This window comes from Daktulosphaira vitifoliae, unplaced genomic scaffold (assembly GCF_025091365.1).
Source record: "Daktulosphaira vitifoliae isolate Bord-2020 unplaced genomic scaffold, ASM2509136v1 Scaffold_5, whole genome shotgun sequence".
In the NCBI taxonomy this organism is placed as follows: Eukaryota; Metazoa; Arthropoda; class Insecta; order Hemiptera; family Phylloxeridae; genus Daktulosphaira; species Daktulosphaira vitifoliae.
In genome coordinates, this window is record NW_026099576.1 from 11,647,944 (window position 1) to 11,669,234 (window position 21,291).

At 25.3% G+C, this 21,291-nt stretch overlaps 1 protein-coding gene and 1 non-coding gene across 3 annotated transcripts in view; one reads left to right on the plus strand and one right to left on the minus strand.

Annotated features, from left to right (window-relative positions):
- Positions 1 to 21,291, plus strand: part of LOC126906631 (uncharacterized) — a 69,748-nt gene that overhangs the window by 34,686 nt on the left and 13,771 nt on the right. For both annotated transcript variants that reach the window (XR_007704292.1, XM_050687313.1), the window contains exons 3-8: positions 12,187 to 12,324; positions 12,390 to 12,535; positions 13,896 to 14,071; positions 15,012 to 15,135; positions 17,918 to 18,027; positions 20,241 to 20,310. Coding sequence is in view for 1 of the 2 variants with exons in the window: in XM_050687313.1 (XP_050543270.1) it covers positions 12,187 to 12,324; positions 12,390 to 12,535; positions 13,896 to 14,071; positions 15,012 to 15,135; positions 17,918 to 18,027; positions 20,241 to 20,286 (740 nt within the window). In the remaining variant the exon portion in view is untranslated. The remainder of the gene's footprint in view (positions 1 to 12,186; positions 12,325 to 12,389; positions 12,536 to 13,895; positions 14,072 to 15,011; positions 15,136 to 17,917; positions 18,028 to 20,240; positions 20,311 to 21,291) is intronic.
- Positions 13,180 to 13,253, minus strand: Trnai-aau (transfer RNA isoleucine (anticodon AAU)). Its single transcript has one exon. It is a non-coding gene; the product is annotated as a tRNA-Ile (tRNA).

Below are 21,291 nucleotides of genomic sequence, written 5' to 3' on the forward strand. Positions count from 1 at the left end.
ACTTTTTTTTTTTTTTTTTTTTGTACATTATTTGTATGGATATTCGACATTTAAATATTACAATAATGACAGAAAACAGATTTTTAATAATAGAGAATTATACAAAAATAATAAATTTACAATTTTCGAATTTAAGTGTGAGATATTCAATATTAATGTTTGACTTAAGTCAAATGACAGTGTGGTCTAGTGGACGTTATTGTAACTATATGGACGACTTTGTTCAAACAAATGTAACGTAATGTTACAAATCTCAAATAAGCCGCCAAACGTAGTGAGTAACAGCATAGTGACAAAATAGGTACAAAAGTAAAATGGAGTCGAAAGTAAATTTAGGGATAAAGTCGTATTTTTAACTATGATTACAATACTTAATTTATTACTTTACTTGATATTACTTAAATACCTTTTTTTTTGACATTTAAAAATAAGATCCTAGCGTAACTCAAGTTATATAAACCACCTGTTTCGATGGTACCAAACCTTTATCAAATTACTCTTAATACTTATACTGAACTCAAACATTTGTCGTTCTATATTCATAATTTTATTCTCTATTGATATCTCTACAACTGATTGAACATCTCATATAAAGAATCTGTATAGTTCTTTTTATATCAATGATGACAAACTGTTCGTATAACAAAACGCTACGGGACCACTTTTTATGAAGTAAAGTAAAGAACGCCATTCAATTTTTGCTTAGTGACAGATAGAAAAAAGAGCTTTTTGCTTACTTGATAAATGAATAGTGTAACAGTTAAGTATAAGAAATGCCATGATGTTCGAACAATTTTCTAAAACTGATTGTGCTAAAAAGTAAAGAACCATTGATAGATTTTGCCATCAATCACGTTTCAATCTTTACAAAATGAATAACGCATTCCAATTTTTACCTTTCTATGAAACGTCACCAATTGTATTTCTACGTTTTTGTATATATTTTCCTCTGCAGAATATTGAATTTATTGCTTATTGCTTAAAGAAGACTTAATGAATTTATGTTATCAATTTTTATTTATCCAAGCACTGAAATAATAATTATACAGAGGTTGACGATGAAAACGTAAAATAGAGTGTAATTAAATTGTAAATCGATTGTTCTTACACAAAAGAAAAAATAACTTCAATACATTGTTGATTGTATTACAACATTTATTCAAACACAGAAGAAAAGAGAAAGAACAATTGTGACAACCCAATATTGGTTTTTACTTCGTTTCAGAATTAATCATAATCCAGGGTATATTTTCAAAGACCCTTCTGCAATTCAAAAAGAAAATATCCAAAAACTACAAAGACAATATAGTTAGTATTCAAAATTAGCCAGATACGCTTCATCTCCAATTAGAGTACTTCGATAAACTTAAGCAAATTTACATAAAAAAAATTTTAATTTACATTGCAATTAGATGTTTAACTCGAGTATTTCCATTGTTTTTTTTTTTTTTATAAAGCTTAAAGTATTGATTTTATGAATTATTAATTTTCTCCTTCCGTAAAATTTTAAGAAAATAATAACTAATAATAAAATTAAAATGTACCTCAACATAGTACGTTCATCATAAATTTATAATACTATAGTAAACACCAAGAGTTATAATTTGATATAGGTTAAAAGTTGTTTAAAAAATATTTTCAACAATTGAGTTGAAAAAAATTGTGTCCGCGTTCAAAGTCTTCCTGTCAATAAGATTTTTATTTAATTTTCATATAAAGTATACCAGAAGAAAAATTCTTGTGTCTAATATATTATTTTTAATATCATTAATATCAGTGTATTTAAAAAGAAAGTTATAGCAGTTTTAAAATGCAGAACATATTTTTTTTTAATTGCCATGTTTACAATCGCGTAATTTTTGAGATATTTTATTAAATTTCTAAAACTGGGAAGAATGTTTGAAATTTTAGAGCTGAAAAATTCAGTTTAATTTTAATCGGGGTTATTTTTTGTATAAACAAACATAATTTTATAAGCTGAAAATATCATTAAAGCTTAAATAAATAACTAAAAAGTAATAAATAATTTCTTATACAACTTAATTAAATGATTTGTTGCTTGAAGTGCTTGAGGATATATCCATGTTTGCAGTTGAGTTCTGACGTTTCGGACTCATTGCAGAGTCCATCTTCAGAGTGAACTCTGAAATGAGTCCGAAACGTCAGAAATCAACTGCAAACATGGATTTATCCTCAAGCACTTCAAGCAACAAGACAATCCATGAAAGCTTTAACACATTCATGAATGATGTGTATCATTTGCTAATTCTTTTTTTTATTATTAGTGAAGATATAAACTGATAAAAACTGCTTTAGTAAAGCATAGTTGGAAGGAAAATTGTTTTAACAATTTGAAAGTATTGTCAACAATAATATAGAAACTCATTTAGCATTTAAGGAATACAGGAAAAACATTTAAATTATAAAAAAAATTAAAAACAGGAATTTATCTGTATTTTATCTAGGTAAAAGACAAATTATTTTATCCTTCATCTAGATATATTTTCCTCAAATTTCATTATCCCATTAAAATCTTAATTCAAATATCTATATTTAATATAGATAACTTTTTATTTATCTATTCTCAATACTGTTTATGAGATATAATAGATAAATATAGAAAATACTTCATGTTTGATAAATTGAGAAAAGTATATAAAGGATTTCAATCCAAAAATTTACCTATAGAATAATAAACTTGACATTTACTATAGTTTGTAAAAATAAATCAAATTTTAATTTGTAATTTTTATGAAAAACTACTATTTTCAAAAAATGGATGGAGTAGTGTATTTAATAAATGACACTGTATAAATATTTCACGAAATTTAATATCTATCTAAGACATTTAAATAAATTAAATTTCTATTGTTTTGACTTATGCTATTGTTTATGTATTTAAAAAAATATAATTGTTGAAGTATTTTTAACCCTTTTTAATACTAAAAATGGTAGTCTTTTTAAGAATTATTATTTTATAAAATCCTGATTTTAATTTTCAATAGAATAATAATTTATTTACCAATGTCACTAATTTTATGGTAAAGTCACTAAATTACGAACAATGTTAGTAAAGCTTTTATCCAAAATGTTTCAATTATTTTAAGTGTCTTAGAATAATTATAAGTTTTATGCTTTTAGACTGTAAGACTAAACACTTCACTTATAAAATATCAATATTCTGTATTAGACGTTTTAAACAGTTATGAAGTGGCTTTTAGTCATTTTTTTTGTGTGTAATTCAAAAGCTATCATAAAATGGTCATCGAACATAAAAAACACAGATTTTTTACTAGCAAACTGCGCCATTCGTTTACTTGATATTGGAAATCCTATGCGTAAAGTTGCATTCGTAAGTACTAGTTTAGAAGTTAATGATGAATTTCGGTCTATTCTTATACGTTATGCGAATTGGAACCATAAACCCGTAATTCTCTTACATAGTTTCCACGTGAGTTATTTTAATGAAAATCTAATATTGCAACCGAACGCTTATTTGATCGCAGCGCAAAACGTGTCTGACCTATTGAAACTTTTATGCACAGTCAATATCACGAGTACATCATGGCAACCTAAAGGCGTCGTATTCATTATTATTTTAAGTACTAGACCTGACACTCGATCTTCTGAACACCTAAGGCCAGTATTTCAACAATTATGGCATAATTATATGATCAAAACAGTATTACTTATACCAGGTATAGTCGAGCATATTGTAGATGTCATAACTTGGTTCCCATTTCAATACGGATGCGGAAAATATCATTTACCAGACTTAGTAAATCAATGTAGTCAAAGTGAAAATAGCTCCCAGAAAATTATATTTAAATACAATATTGTGAAAACATTTGAAAACCATATACCACGTGTTTTTTTCAATAAAAACTGCACTTTAACATCAGCCGTTTTCCACTGGCCTCCATTCGTTACAATAAAGCATGAAGATTCTCATCCTAAATTGAAATTCTCTGGAATTGATATTGAATTAATGAATCTTGTGTATAATGTTGGTGGAATAAGAACTGTGTTTAAAAAAATAGAAAAAGATGAAAGATGGGGTGTTTTAACGTCAACTGGCGAGTGGAACGGTGGAGCTGGTGCATTAAGTAAGCGTGAAGCTGATTTTTTACTAAATAACCCCATCATGACATCAACACGGTTATCTATGTTTAATATTTTGTCAACAAATCAACCTGTTATATTCCGAATATATTCAGCATGGCCTAAAAAACTACCTTATTGGTTAAACATGTTAAATGTATTTTCTGTCAACTTTTGGATTTCTTTATTGATTTTGTATTGTACCGTTTCCATAGTATTTTGGCTTTCTGATAAATACTTGCTTACCGAGACACGAGAATTTTATGACATTGGTCGCTGTTTTATTATAACCTGGGCCATTATGTGTAGTGTGGCTATCAGTCGAAAACATACCACATCAAAATCAGCAAACACTATATTTCTAGCATGGGTTGTGTATACATTACACATTAGTGCTGTGTATACATCTATGCAGCTTATTTTATTATATACGCCTGTGTATGACAAACCGGTGCAAACTATGAGTGATGCCAGGCAGTTTGGTCTGACAGCATATGCGGTTTCAACATTTCAACCAATTGGGAAGGAAATGATTGAAGAAAATTACAATTTGAACTTAGTTATATCATTTACAAACCTAAACAAAACAATCCAAAAAATGGTGAAACAAAGAGACATTGTCATTTTAGACCCTGACGAACACTTTGAAATGGATATGGCTGACTACGCTAATGAAGTTTACAAAGGAGAAACTATAATGTCTTATCATGGTGGTTTCTGCACTCAAAAAGGAACCCCATTTGAGAAAATAATGAAAAATACAATAAGGATTGCTATCGAAATGGGCTTATATAACAAATGGCGATTGAATATCGTCTCATCTGCATGGAAATCGAATGAAAATAATCCTATTAAAATCAAAACACTATCTTTAGACGAACTCGAAGGTGCATTTTTGATGTTGGTTAGTGGTGCAAGCTTATCTACAATAATATTTATGTTGGAACTATTCTCAAAAAATAAAAAGATTTAAAAATAAATAATAATAATTTATTTTATATTGAAAAAATGTCTTTGTAATTGTCTCTCTTAGAATTATAGCACTCCACTTTTAATATTGATTTAACTTTAGTGAATTAATGTTATTAAATAATTAAACAATTTTCTCATTTTCAAATGTTTTAAAATTTAATCAACTAGATTTTGTAGTTTTTAATAGTCAGTCCTTGAAAACTAAATTGATTTTAATGTAATTCTTTGGCAATTTTTAAAAACTTTCTTTAAACTTGGCTACTTTTTGTATACACGTGTTTTAGTTAGTAGATACATAGCAGCTAAAGAATTTTAAAAATAATATAGAACTTTTGATTAGTTAGATACTAAAATGAAATGTTGGCTTGAAAAAAAAGAATTTAATTAGCAATAGTTTACCGATTCTAAAACGTGACATGTTCATATTCAAACATGTTACAATTAATATGTTGTAACTACTATATAAACTTAAAACGTCTAAACATTATATTACATATAGTATATATAAATATATTTATTATTATATGAATTTAATTATATGAAGAGATTTCTATTTTGGTATTTTTAAATTTTATATATTTCTCGATTTATTTATTTTTTATGAAGTCGGCCTGGCCTAGTGGGTAAAAACGTATGTTTCGACACACGGGTACCCGAGTTCCATGCTCAGAGTGCCAACGAGACTTTTCTTCTGATTTTCTCATTAGTACTGTCTGGTGTCTAGTGCAAAACGGACCGTCTATCATTAGAAATAAAGTTAGGAAAATATAAAATTGTTAAACTGATCATTTGTTTTTCATAAATTTCTCGGTTTATTAATTATTAAGTGTGTTTTCAATTAATTTCTTATACCTTACATGGGTGTTAACTTAATTTTATGTAATGGAAACATACATATTTAACTAGCATATAAAATTAAAAATGATCTAATTAAGAAAATTACTGGTCGATTGAACGTTTGATCCATTATTTTGGAAGTTATAACTATGTTAAATTATAGAGTGTAGGTGAAGTTTGAGTTATAATATTTTTATCATTACGCGTTATTCTGTCGCGCTCCTCATTCATTCTACATTGAAAAATGTTAATAAATTACAGAGTACTATAAATTTCAAAAGTTTTCAACGACCAGTCATGTTCTTAACTATATCATTTTTTGTTGTATAAACTAGTTAAATATGTTTATTGTCATTTAAAAATATAATGTTGACACTTTTACAAGGTATAAGGAACAAATTAAAAAAATACTTAATACTTAACAAATCAAGAATTATATAAAATTAAACAATACTAAAGGGAATTTCCTTAATATAATTATTGTCTTAAAAAAAATAAGTATCTAAAACTAAAAGAATCATCCTGTATTATAGAATTATTGTTTATATATATTTTGATAAACATCGTGTTATACTTATATGATTTAAATATTAATCATTATATCTTAGATTGTTAGCATAGTTGGTTTAATATCGAGGCTTTATGTTGAGTACAGACAATTTTGCTTGTTAGAAGTGATAACTTATAAAACTATTTCGTTAGACAGAAATTTTGATTTATCATGGCATTGAACACCCCCTACAAATAGTCTTCAAATAGCAATGCTAAAGCATGCCGATTAATTTCAACCGTCAAACTAGTAAAACAATATTGGGATTCAAAGTTGCCTTCGTGACTAATATGCCACTTTATACTAAAATCAGAGTAAATTTTGTGAGATGGCCCGTTGGGTGACGAGCGGCTTTAAAACTTACCTCGAATGAGCAAAACTTTTCGCTCGTTTATTTATCCTTCTCGAGCGATTACTCGTCTACTCGAGTACATTTCATCTGCACAGCACTAAAAGTCTGACAGTAACAATGCTGAAATAGGTAAGAACTTTAAGAAATGGATGGAAGTAACAAAATAAACAGCATGTATAATTTTGTTATATACTATATTTTTAACTCGTGATTGTGGTGATGATAAGTGGCAACGAATAATTGAAGCCCCTTAAAACTTTTTTATGTTAAATTATTTAATAGGTAAACTTGAGTATAATGTACTTTATTAAAGATTTTACATTTTTTTAAAATTATTATTTTAATAATATGTTTGAAAGTCTGAATGAAATGGTAATATTTATGGAGTAAAGAAGCCTTTCTATTTACTTCAATGTAAGTTATGTAGTCTACACGTTATAATTTTTATTGGGTTAAATGTACTGTTGAATATACAAATGTTAAAATTGAAATTCAATAATAAATAAAAAAATATTAACTTTCAATAAAATTCAACCGATGCATAAAAAACATAAATATAATTCTTTTTTATATAAATAAAATATACATAATATACATAGTGATTTATTCAGTATAGTACCCACCATTTTTTCGTATTATGTTTTTTCTTAAAAAAATACAGATTAAAATTTGATTTATTTTTATAAACCGTAGTAAATATCAAATTAATTGTAAAAGAAAATTATTTCTAAAGGTTGAGTTGGGTAACTTTTGAAAGTTAAATGGGAACTTATTATTTTTAAAAAAGCAGTTTATGTAAATGGGCAACATTTTTTTTTAGATGTATAAGAATTAATCCTAAGACGGCGGAGAACAAGTAATAAAAATCATATTGAACGTTTATATCATTTTATATTTATGTTTTATATTTTATCTTATATATAATCTCTTTAATTATATATGTTGTTATTTGAAAAAATAAAGTGGACATCCTTATAAAGTATAAAGGATGAATATGAATAATATGAATATTACTTATATTTTTATATTATATAAATAGTATTTAATTAATGAATCATTCTGTGTACTTAATTTATAGATATTCAATTAATGGTTTTAACAAAATAATACGGTATATAACTATTATAGTAAAAACAACTGCATAAGCTTCAATAGTTTTAATTAAACCAAACATAAACTGACTGACAATGATACTCAATTAGTTTTAAAACTAACTAAATAAAAAATTGAACCCTCGTTACTTTTACTAGCCCAGTCACGACTCTTTAAAATGATACGTGTGTAGAATACTTTAAAGTAACGAGTTCGCTATTTGTGATATTTCATTATTTGTGAATAAAAAAATCCAGTGTGAAAATGCTTGAGAATTTTAAACGTTCAATATAGATTTTACTATTTCATTACATTAAACTTAAACGTCACACGCGATATTAAAATTAATTTAATATTTTTCTTAAACTGTACAATTACTTTAAATTTAATTATAAGCAAATCAAATATGACCAGCAATATTAGAATTGGTTTATTTTACAATTATACAATATAAATCAATGTACCCGTTTTTGTTGAATTTAATGAGAAAATTTTTTTAGCTATTTTTATTGTACTTCAAAATATGAAATTTAATGTTGGCTATCAGTGGCGGCTCGTGGCTTGGACGACGGGACCATCACACCCCTACTAAAATTAATTAAAAGGAGAAAATTAATTGTATGTTCTACATTTTTATTAAAAATGCAAATTTTTAAATAGTAAAATAGTTATAATACATTTGTCGTGTGCGTACATTAGAATTGTTTTCCTCATTATATTCGGTTACGCATACACACACGAGTAGCGTTTGGACGACCGGCAGTGTCGTTCATATGGTAAAATATTTGCATATTACTATATTAGGTAATTTATTTTTAGAATTAACTGCTTGTCGTTATCGGTTGTTATAATAGTATAATCGCTATTATTATTATTTTCATTTCTATTTTCTACTGCGACCTTTAAAATAATAATATGCGTTTTATTTTATTATATTTAATTTGACAATTTTTTATACCTATGACTAGCAGTATTATATTTAAAGTTGTAACCCACCACCAGCACCCACGAACCTCTACTGCTAGCTATTAATAATACATTTTTATTAATATGTATATTATTATTATTACTTTGAAGATACTTAATATTTCATAAAGTCATTAAAAAAGTAAGGAAATATTAGAAAATTATTTTGTTTCAAGACAAATATAAGATTTATTAAAAAAAAAAAATAATTTTATAAATAATCCCTAGTCTATGTTTAATAACATCAAACATATACGTTTTATTGTAAGGAAATACATTAATGTATGCATATTATTTATGAATAAATTTATTTTGTAAGCTCTATGTACTTATATATTCCCTTTTATACTAAAAGCCTCAACAGGGCTTTTAGTATTTTTGTTACTATTAAATGTTTACCATGGAAAACAGATCAGATATACTTGTAGTTATTTTTCAATTTGCATTTTATGGTTTTGAGTACTTAATGAATACCTCAAAATTTAGTAACGATATTTTCGTGAAAACTGGAATCAACTATTCGAAATTATTTTCATGTATTATACTGTCGTAATATGACTAATGCTTTGCATAATAATAAGCCAAGGATTTTAGAATAAATTACTTTAAATAAATAGATTTTGATAATATTAACATTTAATTACTATTTTTATCTAATAATGTACAACAACTGTTGAAATAATATTATTAAAATTACACGTTATTAATGCAACTCAAAATATTAGTATATAATAGTGTTGCACGATACAATTAGGTTTCAATTTAATCTTTATAAAGTAACGATTTTCAACGAGTATGTCTGTACATATTCAAATTATTATAGTTCATAGTGTACAACTTCATTAGACAAAGGTTTGATTTAGTTCCAAGCGGGAACGGATCAATTAATTTACTATTAGATAGACCTTCTTTCGCTTATATATTTATATTAATTTTGAGTAATAAGTACGAACATTTGTACATGACGCCCTCTCAAAAGAAATTTCGATTTCTGTCCTCGATAACTTGAGTGACAGAAAGTTTTAATTTTTTCGGTATACTTAAGAACACAGAATGTTCGTCACTATAACTCTCAAATCATTCGTTAAGAGCTTACAGTAAATAGCTTACTAGTTTTAGACAAACATTTTATATGAGGTGATTTATTTTTTCATTAGGTAAAAAATAGTTCACTGAATAAACATATAATTACAGATAAAAATATGAACATTGTAATATCCATATAGACTTATAAAAAAAAGGCTTGTTAAGTTATATTTTGGTACTTATCAGTTTATGGTTCTCCACAAAATAATTAATAATCATTATTAACGGTCCATCAGTTAACAGTTTTTACCCAATGCTGAGAATTGTTTTACGAATAAAGGTACATCTGATTGTCAACCTCATTGCTGCGGTAAAACAGTTGAAAACGCTCAATTATAATTTCATCAAGATTATTCAACAATACGTGTGTGGCCGAAGGGTCACGTGGGATAAAATATGCCGACGTGGTTACTGTGTGTACTGTTGACTAACCGCCATTTAATATTATAATACCCGTAGCGGTCATTTATCGTTTGCCAACTTCTATTCCAATAAATTTCATGCGCACACCTCACATTGCCAATACACAAGTATCAGTGTTGTATTACAAGTTATGTCCGCATAATCATTTTAATTCGTTGGTCTTTGAATTGCTACTACAACATTATGCAATATAATTGATTATTGTTTTATAAAATTAATTACGTTGGCTAATTTAATTCAGTCAGAAACGTTTCAAGCCTATGTACGTAGATACAAAAGTTTAAGTCCTTTGCGCTAGGCTATGAAGATTTTATCATCTTCTCTAAGACAAGCACAGTTTTTAAGAGAAGATGTTATGTAGAATAATAAAATAAATATAATGTTTTCATTTTCATTTACTAAAACAAATATTTGTCTGACTAATTTACAAGCAATAGCTCTAAGCATCAAATTTTAAGAGGTTAATCTAGGGTGTAATTATAATGATGAGTTTTTTATAATCAATCAACTATTTTAATAAAAAATTGTTAAAAATAAACATGATTTTTTGTTCACTAATAAAATTTAATCAAAATATAAAAATATTAAATAGTAGTATGATATGTATCTTAGGTGAAGTTGATATAATTAACTTAATAGTTTTCAGAAAAATCATTTTTGAAACAATTGACTATCAGATAATAATTTTTTATTTAATTCAATACAAAATTTAGTGCGTTATCAAAGATAACCCATGATTAGTATAATTTTGATAAATTCGTTTTAAAACAATTACTAGTACGATAAAATTAAAAAACAAATTTTTTTCTTTATATTTATTAAGAGTAACATATATATATATGAAACAAATATTATAAAAAAAATTGTAATAATGTAGCAAAATGCAAAATAAATGACAAATACACGAAAAAACAATGAAAAATTATCAAAGTTACACCATTTTACGGTAAAGTTTAAATGAACAATAATAAATGTTTCCCTCTACATTTATTATAAAACGCGTAAACAAAATAAGATAGTAAAATATTCTTTAAGCACACGGAATAGGTAAACCTTTCATGCTTTTATCGGTGAAAAATTGTTTCCGGGTAAATAAAATGCCATCGGAGAAACGTCCCCCAAATATTCAACTCGATTATAATAAAGAAAAACAAGTATACACAAAATACATACACAAAATACATACACAATTGATCAAATGGGTAAAATTATGCAGGAAAATCAATAAAACCGGCGAATGGGGCAACCACTTGGTGTATTACTATGCGCATTTCTAAACGTAAAATGTTATCGTTGTTTTTTCATCCAAACAGACCGACATTGTACTTACTTTTCTCTTGGGATACGTAAAGAAATATATGTAGTGTCAATACACCTGTATTTAGGCAGAATTTATGAGCACTCGGGGACAAATAAAAACCCATCCAAAATTATTATACGGCCAAACGTCAGCATTTCCAGATTAAGTCTCACAATTACTACTTTTAACAATAAACGAAGTACAAATTACATTTAATTTTATGTATCAATAATCAATATCATGAACTGTATGCGATGATTATGAAACAAATAATAAATTATAATTTTTAAGCAAAATAATTAAATCAATCAGGTCATTAATTTTTATTTATTTAAAATTAATTATTTATTGTAAAATATTGTTTTAATTTATGTTGATAAATTATAATTTCATCACCAACACCATATCTATAACTTATTAAATTAACAACGTGTTTTGCATTTTATAAAATACATTGTTGAATTAATAATTTTAATTTTCTAAAATAAATAATATTGAAAATTTTAGGTTGGGGAGATTGGAGTGATTGGTCAGCATGCAATGTATCTTGTGACACAGGTTTACAATACAGACATAGGAAATGTATAAAATGTAGCCAGGGACATAACAAAGAAATGAGAAAATGTAATGATTTTCCTTGTAATGGTAAGTAATTTATAATAATTTCTATTTTCAATAAATTATTATTTTAAATATATTTTATTGGCTAGGTGTTATGGAACTAGTGGCACCAAGTGATAATATGCGGACAATTGAAGGTAAACTTAAAAATCTCCAAAAAGGGTTTACTTTACCCAATCATAAAAAGTTTCCAAACAAGTTTTCCATACTTGTCAGTCTCAGAATTTTACCAAAAGTAAGTTAAAATAAATACTTACGTATTGACATAGATTTCAATACAATAAAATAACTTGTTGCTCACTACAATTTTTCATATCGTATTGTGAGTGCAAAAATTATATTGCCTCTTTAATGTTTTGACCTCTCATAAGAGTTATATTGCATGTTATTTATAGCATTTAAAATAAGTTCAAACCAAATTATATGCAAATTGCTAACATATTTAGAAAAAGAAAAATATGCTTTATTGAAGTAATCAAAATGTAAAATTTCTCTACGCTATAATGCGATATGTGTTTGACTTTTCATAATCTCAGTAGAATTTCATAATTTATTTACATTGTTACTTAATTATTTAAATACAATATCACTTTTAATTAATATGCCTATTATTAAAATTTTATTAATAAAATATTTGTTTAATAGGAATAAAATTGTTAACATAAAATTTATAGTTTATAAAAGATCTGTATGAAATAATTTGACTAAACTAAAATTATACTTTTTGACATATTAATATGACAAAACGTATTAATAATAAACAAATGATTTCATTAATTTTCAATTGTCAAAAGAGTTTCGCAATGAAATATAAATAAAATATTTATCCAAACAAGAAACTGAAAAAACAAAAATAATCTTAATGAAACAAAAAATGTGTGGCCCATGGGGGGATCGAACCCACGACCTTCGCGTTATTAGCACGACGCTCTAACCAACTGAGCTAATGGGCCAGATGTCGAAACCAGCGAATTGACTGCCTTTTAAATTTTATACAGTAAAATTATATTTCAACTTTAATATAATTATATTATGAAAATACTTCAGTTGTTTAATTAATATACAAAAGTAAAACAATTCCCAAAGAGAAAATTAAAAAAATATATTTATAAAAACATTTTTTAAAAAATGCTATCAGGGATTTTTATTCAATGAAAAAATTAAGCAAAAAATTCATCTTTAAATACAACATTCATATATAATGCATGCATTAACTAAATCTTATCTTTGCTCGGATTGAATTTGTAAAAAAATTACTGACATTTCTAATCTTAAGATTAATAATCTCGGTAACCATATCCGTGGTTAATCAATATTTATCGACATTTCAATATTTCAAAATGCGTTGTTAAAATTTCAACTATTATGTGTATAATAGATCGAAGAGCACATAAATATATGTACTTTTATCAACAAAATTAACACTGTTAGACCTTTTTGAATTTGATTTGGGTATATGATAAATAATTATAGTGAAACATATTTTGGTTGCATTACAAGTTCCTCTTTTTTGTAAATGCGTACAAAATGTCCTAAATTTTTGTATATTGTATTAAAAATTACATATCTAATAACGTTGTTTGTTTTGCTTATAGGTAGATTTTGGGACCGTGTTACATTTAACTTCAACATCAAAATCGATCAGATCTATTGTACTTGAAATCAGTGGGCCAGATCTATTGCGTGTATCATTTAACACACCACAGTCAAATAGGTCTGTTTTAATTGCGTCTGTCTTAGCTGACGGTATTACTCATCAACTAGGTTTAGGGTACGTATCAAAATTAATCTAATTACAGTTTATTAATATAAAAAGAAAATGAAATCCATCCACTCTATTCCTGGTGACCCCAGAAGGCGCCTAAAGCGAATGTGGTATCGTGACCTATTGGTTGACTATCCATGATTTCACAAACCATGAAGTACCAGCACTGGTTAGCCTATTCTATACACTTGATAGAAGATACCAACTAGTAGCCTCTTCTAACAGGTTTACTGTCTATATATTATTTTATATATTTGTTTAACATAAACCTCATTTGTACTTAATGTAATTAAAATTATTAAAGATTGTACGATTAAAAAAAAAAAAGGAAAGTGATTTAATTTATTTAATTTTTTTATTTTACACAAAGTAAAGGTATTTCATGGTCGATTTAAGATATTTCACCGCTTCGAGAAAAATCATAGATTAATATTATTATATTTTTTTATAACCTTTATTTACTTATCGTTTAATATTTTGAATGATTTTGCCTATCAGTAGTATGGGTATAACGCGGTTATAAGCAAAAAGATTATGTTTTAATAAACAATCACATTTTATAATTTGTACAATTAAGTACAATACGGAAATTTAAATTTATTAAAATATCTAAATAGTCATGAATCATTTCAATTATTATTTCATCGAAAACGCATAATTGATAATCATTAATACTACTATAATCTAACCATTAATAGTTAATTATAGCAATGAAAATAATGAAAAAATTTTGATTATTTATTACGGTGACAATAAGTTGCAAACAATTTTTACACATTTGAGTATTTTCAATAAAAATAGTAAACATGAAATTTGGGGGGTAATATAGAATTACATAAATTGTTCACCTATATTTATAATATTAATATAACATTTTCACTATTAGACATTTTTTATCGAACAAGACCATTTTAGTTATGACTAACAATATTAATTTGTGTTCCAGGTTTCAAGGTGATGAGGTTATTGCTTATTTGGATTGCCGATGGGTTACTACTGAAATATTAATGCCAAATTCATTCGCACCTTCTGAAGAATATGACACTAATATTTTTGAAGAATCACTGACGGTATTTGAATTACATTAATATATAAAACATTCATATAATTTAATCAACGACTGTTGAAAAATTAGGGAACTTGGTTTACGGTGAACATAAATTTATAAAATATTTAATATACATGATAGGATTTGTAGGGTTGAGAGTGTTGGGCGTTTGACGACGTTTAGCTGAGAATGAGTGTAACAGAGATGAGAATGTTTAGATGGATGAGTGGAGTGACGAGAAAATATCAGATATTGAACGAATATGTAAGAGAAAGTAGCATCGATTGTAGATAAGATGAGAGATAATAGGTTTGTTGGTCTTAATATGAAAAGAGAAAAATTGGAAGATATGAGAACGGTTATAGAAATGAATATTAAAGGAAGAAAAAAACGGTGGTTGGATGTAATTGGGGGTAATATAAGAGCTAGTGATATGATTCCAAGTACTTGGGATAAAAGCGAGGGAGAAGAAGATATGGTAGAAATAATATCAATCAAAATTATCAAAACTATAACTATTGATTGTGTTTCAATCAATGCTCGTAATCCAATTCTAGTAAATTTTGTTAAAATTGTAATATTTTATAATTTTATTGGATATTCAGAAAATATTACTAATGATACGAAGAACAATTTAAAAAAAAAAAAAAGTGATTACGACCAACAAACATTTACTAGACATTTGAGTTACTTATTTGAGAGACGATGTAAATCTCAAAGTTTTAAAAAATAAATTGTCAAGTACAAATTATTTCTTACGATTAGTTTCAAAGCAGATCTAAAATATTTTGCCACCTAAGGCAAAATGTTAGATGCTTTCTTTTCATATTTTTAATAAACTTTTTTGTCTATCATAGACTATAAAGAAAACTAACCGAATATGTAAAAACGCCATCCCAGAAAATTTGACGGTTAAAAAAAGTTTTTATTGTCTAACAAAATCATATATTTTCACTTTTATTCTCTTTCCATTGGATGTAGAATATAAAATTAAACATCTAGTTAAAACATAAGTAACGTTTATAAAATTTTAATTTTGTATAATTTTTTTTTTAATTTAAATTGAATATTTTTATTGTTTTGTTATATAAAATAAAAGTTTTTTATGAAGAGTTAAAAAATTATTTTTTATATAATTGTTTATTTCATTAGACGTTTTATCTATGGTTATTTTTCCATTGTCCAGTTTATCGGAGAATAATTTTTTTGGTATCCAAAATTAAACATAAATATGTTTTGAATTCTTTATTACCAATGTAGGACTTCTTTATAGTAAACAATTTCATTAGTATTCTATTAAATGGTTAATAACAATTCTAGTGATTAATTATTAAAGAGCGTTCCATTAAAATTATTAACTAAGTTATAATATTTAATTAAAATTAAAAATATATAAAAATACTAATTTAAAACAAAAAAATATTTAATTAAAAAAATTCTAAAAACTCGTGTATACAAAACAATATTATCATCATTAGCTCTTAACACATATATGTGTTAATGTATACTTGAGGTTTAGTATTTTTTGTAATTTTTTAAACTAAATATTCTTTTAATTTTAAATTAATATTTTAAATGCATTTTTAATTTTAATTAATATTAGCCACAATGATCAATTCTTATTACATAATGTTTGGTTTTCCATATCAGTTATTGTTTCAAATCGTAAAATATAGTATATTTTCTTTATTGTAAATCTCAAATACTTGGGAATTTAAATAAAAAATAATTCATAGATACAATTTTAGTAATAAAAATACTACCCAAGTAAAATAAGTTTTTAAATCTTATTTATAAGTCTTAAATGATAAAATTAAAATATTGGTGGTGCATAAATATTTAACACAATGGGTTAAAAAAAATATTTTTAATAGTCTATTCTTAAGATATTACAAATATTTATTAAGTAACGAATTAATAAAATAACTTATACTTCGTTTCTTCTATGATGAACTTTTATAAAAATTCAAGTTCTTGGTAAAAAATCATTTACAAAAATAATTTGGTTTAAACAGGTCAAAAAAATATACTTTTTCTATAGCTAAAATTATTGCGCTGATTACAAATCTACGTTTAGATTTTTTCTTTCTCCTTTAATCTGAGATTATTACTAATTAGTAAAAAAAAAAGAATATTTACATATAAAAAAAAAATACCCAAAAAAATCTTAATTACAATGAAAATTAATAACACATCATAAGAAAAAATTATAGGTGAAACTAAGGCCGGAATATTTTTTAATATTGGTATATTATAGAAAGTAACTATAGGAATATAGTTCTGAATATTTCAAATGTAGCATCTATTTAAACACCAAAAGTATTGTAGAAATAATTAGTATTACTTTTATTGAAATGATTTATTTCTATATTAATACAAGACATATTAATTTACATAAATTTTATATATTATAAATAAAAAATACTTAAGTTATTTATATTAAAAACAATTTTTTGATTCGTTCATTTTTCAAAAAGTTCTAACAGTTTTAAGAAAAAAGTTTTATAAATGTTAAAATTTATCGATTTTAAAATTCTCTTTTTTTTTTTGGACTTTCACCATTTACGGGAAACGAGGGAAAATTTTTCAAATTTTGATGATAATTTCTTCAAATAGATACGATTTGTGATCTTTTGACGTATCGTTGAAAGAAATCGGCCCAGTGAGAGCTGAGAAAAATTAGTACAGACACAAAAAAAATATATAAACACATTTTGGTAAAATTAATACCTTCTCAGCTTAACATCAAATTTGAAATTTAATTAAAATACTATAATAATAATAATATTCATTCAATATTATAGGTGGATCTCATACAACTACTTATTGTACCAGACGAAACTGCTGTTTCAGATCAATGTACAATTTTTCGGATTGCAGAGCTAGACACAGAACTTATCAAACCAAAAATAAGGTTTGTATTAAAATGTAATACAGTTGCATACTGTAGAATAATAATTTTAAAATATGAAATCTTTTTTGTCGTATACAATTTTTCAATCAAATTTTGATTTAAGTTTACATAATCATCATAAGATGCACATTATGAAAGAACCTTTTTATTCTGTTTAAATGAAATATTTTATTATTTAAAACCTTTTAAATTTAAGCAAATGTATAGCTTAGTGTCAGTAATACCAACATATATAATATATGTAATTAAATTAGTAATTGCCATTAAAAAAAAAAAAATCAATACCATAATTTATGTTATTCCTCGATTTATGATATAATTTTATAAATTAATCAATATTAATAGATATTTATCTGTATTATAACAATTAATACCAAATATAAATTATAAAATTAGTTACATAAATAATAATAATAATAATAATAATATCAAATGATGATATAATATCATAACGTGGTAATACAATAATTTAGTCGAAAATCTTTTTCATTCCAAAAAAATAAAACATTGTCTACATAGAATTTTTTTATTCTTATGTATTTTTCAAAGTGAAATAGTTCCAATTAGATTTTCTAATTTTATCTTTTTTGAAGCATTTAGAACGTTTCCACTCTCTGTAACTTTCCAAGTAATTAATACGATTTAAAAAAATTTCAATATAATTTTGAAGCATAAAAAACAACTGATGTATTGAAAACCACATTTTTAAAAAATATCGCGTTAGAATTTTTCATTCTCAAGTGACATATTTACTATTCTGAATTACCATCAGTTCTCAATTTTCACTGGTAGAAATATATTTAAAGTATAAATGAAATGAGTAAAAGTTAACGAAATTATGTATAATCCAATTTTATTATAAGTAAGAAATATAGACGATTCCTTAATAATTCTAAGTGTAAAAATTTAGAGCTTCAATTTTGAATTCAAATAAAACATCATAAATGTATTATTACAGTAACTCGATAGCACACCTTGTGAGCATTTTACTTTCTTAATAGATGTTACATTGTCAACTAGAATAAATAACTTGAAATTTGAATTAACGCATACATAAACCCTAATGGTCATTTACCATTAGGTAAACTTTAGTTTATAATAAAAGAAAAACACTTTCATTTAAAAAAGTTATTTACTTATGTATAAAGAAAAAGTTGAACAAATATTTTATAGGCTTATCTATTTACACTTTATCACAACAAAATACTGTTGTTAGGTACACATAACAAGATTCGGTGACATTATTTTTTTGTAAATAAGTACTTCTGAGAATAATATGCAAATGTCTCATAGTGACATATAGCGTCAGCTCAGCTCTTAACCTTGTAATTCATTGTTTGCGTGAATTGGACATTAAAGTCAGCGTTAATTAACATTATGCCCAAGTAGTCCTTACCAAAACCACCTATTTTAGCGATATTATCACAGGTCCTGACATGGTAGATGATATCTTGTTTGTCCAACCAAACATCGTAGGTCTACTCTGTACATGCGCGTGATAATTCAAAAAATGGTCTAGCAACAGCCTCTCTGCTTTACATCATTTACTAGCTGAAGATTACGCGCATCAATTGTCTTTCGTCTTTAGAAAGTATCATTCAGTAAAAGATTTTGGTTTACATTGGGATACTCAATACTGACATGCCTTACTATACAAATGTCACTGTCACTCCTAAAACTTTCATAATTTTTATAATTTATTTAAATTTTTAGTTTATTTATCATTTGTTTTTATTTGTTTGAACAAAAATATTATCTTGTGATTATTAAATGCATGTGTTATTATTGAACTAATTAGTTAATATCAAGTTCCATACTATATCTCCTTTTTTCAAGTAGGAGCGCGATGTCTTATCAAACCTTTTTTCAAACGTAATACCACTACGCTTGAAGTTACGATATTGTCCCTTTTATATTCGTTTGAGTTTTTTTTTTATTATCATCAAAAGTGAAAACAAGACAATTGGCATTGTACATAAAATATTATTATGCAGCTAATAGTCAAAATTTTATTTCGATGTTATATATTATTATATATGCTATTTACACAATAAGTTTAAGGGTTTATATAAGTACAAAAAAATTGCTTGTAAATTGAATTTTGCTTAGGTTTAAGATACATTTTATAGATGGAATTATCTAAATATATAAATTTTAATAATTAATTAAAAATTAAATTCTAATCTTTAATATTTATTTAAATTGAATTTTAGAGACAAGTCTTACAAAAGTAATAGCGGACTCAGCAATGGATTTTAACAGAATAGAAGTAATAAAACCCAGGTAAAACAAAAATTATCTTTGATAAAAAAAATGTATATGCATATTTGATTATTAATTGTATGAATAAATTCTAAAATCGTTATTAAATATTTAAATCACATTAATATTTTATAGAAACAAATACTGTTATGTAAATTCAAAGTCTAGATTGAGAATAAAATTTTCTTTTAGAAGTTAATCATTCTTTCCACTATATATATACATCTTTTATTAAATGTTTTGAAAATTACTCCAAATAAAAAAAGTATTCTGTACATCTACCAAGCTATATATTCATCAATTTCATAATTCGATTGTATATTAAATGTTTCAACATTTTTTTTTTTATAATATTTTCTTATGGAACAATTTTGTCGCTGTCGCTATTCGTAAAACAGTAAACCTTTAACGACTGCAAGGAAAAAACTTTGGAGGAGGTTTGGATAGAAAAGAGGCAAAGCACTTTCATGAATGTCAGATGAACGAAATATTTCCTCTCGTACACCTGACGTGCCTGTTATTAAAAACCATAAATTTAGTACATTTCAACGAGCACTCTGTCTGTCCGCATTTAATGGCAATCTTTTGTTACACATACGGTTCTTAAATAAAACAAGACTTCTTTTATAATGCATAGCAATATGCACGCATGAATTACGAAGAAGAGATAACGTGTGTATTTCTCTAATTTAACTTCTCTTAAACTATACCATAACTAATGATATAAATTTTCAGAAAATTTTAAAATGTTAAACTTTATTTCTTTTTTAATATATATTATATATTTTTAAATATAAATTTTTGAAAAATGTATAGATCATAAGATTTTATTTAAGTATTTGATACACATAGTTAGATAATATTGAATAAAATTTTTGTTTTAATTAAACAAATCATTTTTACATAAATCTTTCAACAAAAATATATTTTAGCTTCGATGCGAAGCTGAGAAGGTATTGGTTTTACTATGATGTGTTTTTTTTTTTTTTTTTTTTTTTTTTT